The 5,952-nt window shown below is 31.1% G+C and overlaps 1 protein-coding gene across 1 annotated transcript; it reads right to left on the bottom strand.

Annotated features, from left to right (window-relative positions):
- Positions 1–530: 530 nt before the first annotated feature.
- LOC107918831 (truncated transcription factor CAULIFLOWER A-like) lies at positions 531–5,515 on the bottom strand. Its single transcript, NM_001327154.1, has 8 exons — positions 5,331–5,515; positions 2,185–2,263; positions 1,808–1,872; positions 1,486–1,585; positions 1,344–1,385; positions 1,174–1,215; positions 859–992; positions 531–630 (listed from the first exon to the last, which is right to left on the bottom strand). The coding sequence occupies exons 1-8, from the start codon at positions 5,513–5,515 to the stop codon at positions 531–533; spliced, it is 747 nt and encodes a 248-aa protein (NP_001314083.1).
- Positions 5,516–5,952: the final 437 nt, after the last annotated feature.

The following is a 5,952-nucleotide window of genomic DNA, read 5'->3' as shown; positions in this document are numbered from 1 at the left end:
CCATATTTTCCTACATCATATAACTGATTATGGACTGATTTTGCAGATGATGATGTTTGGTGAAGCAGAAATTGGATCACAGGAGACACCATTAACCAAAGATGAACGTATGATTTTTGAGGGTACATTTCAATAGTTTTTTTTCCCAGTTTTGTAGTTGATGAGAAAGAGATATAGGTTCCTGCATTGCCATTTATACTTAAAGAAATTATGTACTTTAGTTTTTCACTGAAAAGAAGATTTAGTCTAATTGCTTGATATAATCACCAAGAAATTATGAAAATTGTATCTTCAAAGGCAGCAACTGACAGTTAATCACGAGTGAAATACAAGATCCAGTAATACACTAATCATCGACATCGATACACATATATATGTATGTCAAGACAAAGCAGACAAAAGGCATGAGTTCCCAACAAATTATCCTTTCTCATGCTGTTTTCTTTTTTAAAGAAAAGAACCATAGTGCATGGATCTATGTCCATATTCACATATAACCAAAAGCATAGTTAAATTAATTGTACCCATTTTCATGCAGCAAAGCATCCCAAATGGCATGAGTAAATAGGTTCCAGAGTAAGGTCTAGTTCATTCCTCCTCATTTCTGTTGTTTCTTCCTGGTATGTGCCACTGCAAAAATTGTAAACTATAAACAATCAAATCTTTTAACCAAGCTTTTGCCACTTCATTATAGACAACAGAAAACGAAAGCTTATGTGGATCCATCTTCTTTGGCATACGTTTTCAAAATTATTCGGTTTTCAGTTGATAGGATTTTATTTCTTGCATCACAAGTAACATATGCCTTTCATGCATCTCTAGATATCATTAACGATGAATGCCAATGAGGGGTGCTACCCGATATTCAAACAGGGAGGAGGCTGTGGCAGCAGAAAGGATGATGTGTTGAGGCCATGGTTTTGCTGCCCCCATTGCGGCTGCTGCTGCTGTTGCTGCTGTTGCTGCGCCACTGTCTTCTCCCTCTCTTTGATCTACATGCCAAGACAGGTTATTTGTTAGTTCATGTTCTTCTTTTACAAAAAAAGGGAAATAGATTGTAAATGTTAAGATGTTGGGATTTGAATTTCACATCGAAACTCTTACAAATGATTCAACAGTGGGAAAGGAAAAAAAAATTTGATGAAATCTTGAACATGAAAAAGGGTATGTCACCTGCTTTGCTAGCATGGTGTTTTGCTCCTGTATTGCCTTCTCCTGACATAAAGACCACAATTAGATTTCTTATATTCACATTCAATTGTCCATCACATCACATATGATCATCCAAGTTCATATAATGATTCTCTCCAGGATTGACAAGCATATGTTCTGAAAGGCCTTACCTTTCTCTGAAGCTCTGATATTGACTCATACATGAGTTGGTTCTGCAGGGAAAAAAAAAGGGCCACAATTTCATCATTAAAACCAGTAACAATTATAATTGTAAGACTATAATGGGACAAAGGAAAGCTGTTTAAAGCATACTTTTTTTGAACGAATAAGTTTAAGAGCAGTATCAAGCTGCTGCTCCAAATTCTGCAGCTCCTTGAGACTCAATGACTCTAATTCTTCTCCCATGTAATGCCTGAAGACGTTTAAGAATTCACCAACATATCAGGAAATTACTATGTTCAGCTAAATTGGTCCAACTTTCTTTTTCTATAACTTTCATGTTTGACTCGTATTCGGATATGGTGAATACACTAATATCTGACATTCAAACCTAAGTTGGAGTAAAATAAACATTGAAAAAGGAAATCACTCGTTCATCTTTAGCAACAATGTAATCAGTTGAATTAAGAGGTACCTGTGATTTCTCTGCAAGAGCTCAACCTTAGCTTTAAGTCTATTATAGTCCATGGACCAGTTGCCCTGTCCATAAACAGGTTTCAATTTTGAATACAATTTCAGCCAAAATCTTAACCCTTTTTCACAATCTACTATTCCCAATAATTTAAAAACCTGAATAATGCTCATTTAGTTTTATGTACCGAAAGGCAAAAACTAAGAGTCTCTCATTGGAAGACAGCTACAATTAAAAGCTAGAAAAATGTACTTTAACTTAGAATTTAGATACCCCCAAACCCTTTTTGCTGTCAAACTGCTATTTGCAAACAATATTTATATAATATAATATAATATAATTAAGTGGCAAAAATTAACGGCGTGAAAGGCATGTTGTACCTGAGATTCAGGCTCAGTAGCAACAAGTTGTCTCTCAGCATAAGAATACCTTTCATAGCGTTCAAGGATCTTCTCCATGCTGTTGCAGATAATCACAGAAAATAAATGTCAGTCTTAATGGCACAATATTTTCTTTCCCAAGTAAAACTAATTGTACCCTAATTTCTTATATAACTTTTACTTTAATCTAAAACATATAATATATATAGATTTCTAATGGCTTCATATGCCATACTAATTTCCATACATACATACATGCATGCATACACACACAAACAACTAATTTCCATTTACTCCAACTAATGGCTTCATAGTTCATATGCAATGAACTACGTGATGTAATCTATAAAAGATAGGACTTAAGGGTTAAAACATTAAAATGTTTATATTAACTTCTAAGAGTTTTAATGAGTTAAACATAAATCCAGTTAAAAAAAATAGCACGTCTGTCACCAGCATGGAGGAAGGAAGCTGAAAGAGGTCGAAATCAACCCTCAAAAAATCAGAAGTCAAATCCTGTCTGATTTTGAGTATCACCAAACTGACTTAAAGCAACTAAAAGTGTGTGTGTGTGTGTGTGTGTTTTTTTTTTCAGTTTTCATAAGTGACTTAGGAACTATAAGTCTTTGGTAACGGTGCCTTACACCATAAACCCCTTGATTCCTTACACATCGTAGTGATATGATTAAGTCGACGTCATAAAATTTGTGTTAGGGATGGGGGGCAAAAAATAATAATTAAATTAGCCATCAAATTATAATTTTTTTGGATCACAATTAATTACGTTACTTTTTAGGTGATAAAATACTTGGAGTCATAACAGAATCAATTCAAGCTTGCTTTGAACCCCCCCCCGCCCTTTCCTCTTTCTCTATATAGATGCCGTATATGAACTCATTGAAAATTAGGGTTTTGGATTTTAAATATTTAAGTAGGTAAATTTTAATTTATGCAATGTTGCATAAATTGAAAAATCAACTACCTTTAAATTTATTATGAAATTATTTGGCTTATTAGTAAAAATTAATTAGTAAATAGATTTATTTTTTATAATAGAAATTTTTTATTTTTCAAAATTATTTTTTCATATTTAATCCTATTTTTGTTATATAATTTAAATCTTATTAATACAAATTTTTCATATTAGTTTGATATTTTTTTATTTGGAAAAGCTATTATTTTGATAATTTATTTAAAATATAATTTCTAAAAAAATAAAATCAACTTAAGATTTTTAGTAAGGCCTTATTTGATAATCTATTGGAAATATTAAATTAATTGAAAATTAATATTTTCAATAATTTAATTATGTACACATGCCTAATAATCTGAAATAAAAAAGGTAGAAGAACTACTTATTACTTAAAAGGAGAATATTTTCAATTAATTCTATTTTATTCATTTATTTTAATATTATATTATCCTATAAAAATTTTAAATTTTAAATTTCACTTTGGTTTGAAATAAGGTGAAATGTTTTAAATTAAGGATAAAATGTAATATATAAATTTTTTATAATTTTAAACATGTAATTATCAAACTATTTAATTATATTCCATAATTAATGTTAAGTGCTATATCAACCAAATTTTATAACATAAAATTAATTCTTAAATTTTCAATACTTAATTTTTCATTTTAGCCAACAGCACCGAAGTGATAAATAAGTTATCTATCTACTTATACTATTCAACATTTTTTAATTGAAAATTCTCAAAACATTTTTCTAAAAAAATATTCCTTTTCAATTCACTAAAAAGATTCGATTTTTTATCAAACACGCCATAAGTCCAGAGCATATAAAATCATAAAGCCTAATCCAAAGTGTTCAATTTTCCTTCATTTCATTTTAAGCTTTGATATTTTTATTTTAAATTATTTAAAAAATAACTATTCTCAATCAAAATAATGAAAAAAAGGGATATATGCATCAAATATCAATTAATTTAAATTCAAATAATTACCATAAATAGACAGACACCATATCTATAATATATAACTGAAGAACTTGAATCACAAATTGTAGAGTTTTCTTTTCCTAGTTATCAAGCTTTATAAATAATTTTCCTTTATTCCTTTTCTCACTTGAACCAGTAACTGGCTATTGGTGACATACATGTAACTAAATCAGCTAAAAGAAGAGCCCATTGGAATATATAAATTTTAGAAAGCAGTTTATTAGCTTGTTTAGGGTTCAAAAAGGAATCTTCAAATTTGAGGTGTGGAACTACCCCTCATGGAGCCCTAGCCCTACTCCCTCTGTACAAAAATTGTCAAATCCGTAATTTTCTAACTACCAAAAAGATACCTCTTTTTGGCCTTGGACAGTTGTTGGATGAAAGAGTTCTCAAAAGCCAAAGAGGGTCTAGGCCTTAAGAGCTGGTGAAGAAGAAGAAGAAGAAGATACATGTATAGCAGTTGTTGCTTGTAAGGACTAAGGAATATGAATACTAAAAGGAAACACCCAAAGGAGAGAAGATGACAAAGATAGTAACCCTGTTCCAAAACCAAAAAAATAAATTGTAAAAACAAATTTATTTTCATAAAAAACATAGCCATATTTTTTAGGTTTTGTTTTACTATCTTTAGAAGAAAATATGTTTGATAGCATGATTTTACCTTTTGAGATGACAGAAGATAAAATTTATTACAAAGTTCAGTGTTGCTTTTCCCTTCTTTTATAACTTGGTATTAATAATTTAGTCCATAGAATGGATGCTTTGTATTTTCTCCTAATTGAGAAAGTTGTAGTTTAAATAAGGGGAAATTTTTTATTGCTTCTTCTTCATCATCCGTTGGTCAATAACCTTGTTTTAGCAAGATGAGGCCAAACTTCCCCCTCAAAGCTTTCCATTCTTTTGCTACTTCAACATCTCTGAAACACTTGTAAATTCTATTACTGATATAGTTATAGTCACACTTTTTACTGAACTGTGTAATATTCTTTAATTTTTTTTTCACCTGTTATAACCATTGCATGAAATCCAGGAGAAACTGCTAATGACAGTGCCTCAAAAACCACTTTCATAAACATCTATTTTAGTTTAAAAGCCAAAAAACAAAAGTAACTTTATCTTTGTTTCTCAAAACCTTGGAGAATACTTTTTACAAAAAATAAAAATACCCAGAATGAAGGGGGGAAATACCAGGAATCAGTGGAGTATTCAAAGAGCTTCCCTTTGTGGGAGAAGACAATCAAAGCGACCTCAGCATCACACAAGATGGAGATCTCATGAGCTTTCTTCAACAACCCAGCTCTCCTTTTGGAGAAAGTAACTTGCCTGTTGATCTTGTTCTCAATCCTCTTCAACTGAACCCTACCTCTCCCCATTTTCTTTTTTTATAACCTTAAAAAATTGGGGGGAAAAAACCCAGATCCTAAAAAGGAAGAAGGAAGAGGAGGAAGATGGAGTAAAGTTAAAATACCCAAGTTGGAAAAAAAAAAATCTTTTGCTAAATGTGAAGTGTATCTGAGAAAACATGCACAACATATATAGAAATGGAAATGCAGGGAAAAAATAGGAAAAAGAAAATAAGTAAAAAGAAAAAAAAAGTGGTTTTAGGGAAAGGGAGTGGGTTTGTAGATAAAACCAGAGTGGTTTATTAAGAATGTGCTGTCGATCCCTCATTGGTTAACATGACTGTTCAGTCGTTACTGTCTCATGTTGGAACCACAATTTTATTTCTTCTTTTTATTAAAAAAAATAAGGAGTTTTCTTCATACAGCCTATAGATACCGTCAGAAGCTGTACGGAGAACCCTCGCTGT

The sequence above is a fragment of the Gossypium hirsutum genome, chromosome D13 (genome assembly GCF_007990345.1).
Source record: "Gossypium hirsutum isolate 1008001.06 chromosome D13, Gossypium_hirsutum_v2.1, whole genome shotgun sequence".
NCBI classification, from domain to species: Eukaryota; Viridiplantae; Streptophyta; class Magnoliopsida; order Malvales; family Malvaceae; genus Gossypium; species Gossypium hirsutum.
Note: the sequence above shows the minus strand (reverse complement) of the source record. Positions and strands in the feature narration are given on the sequence as shown.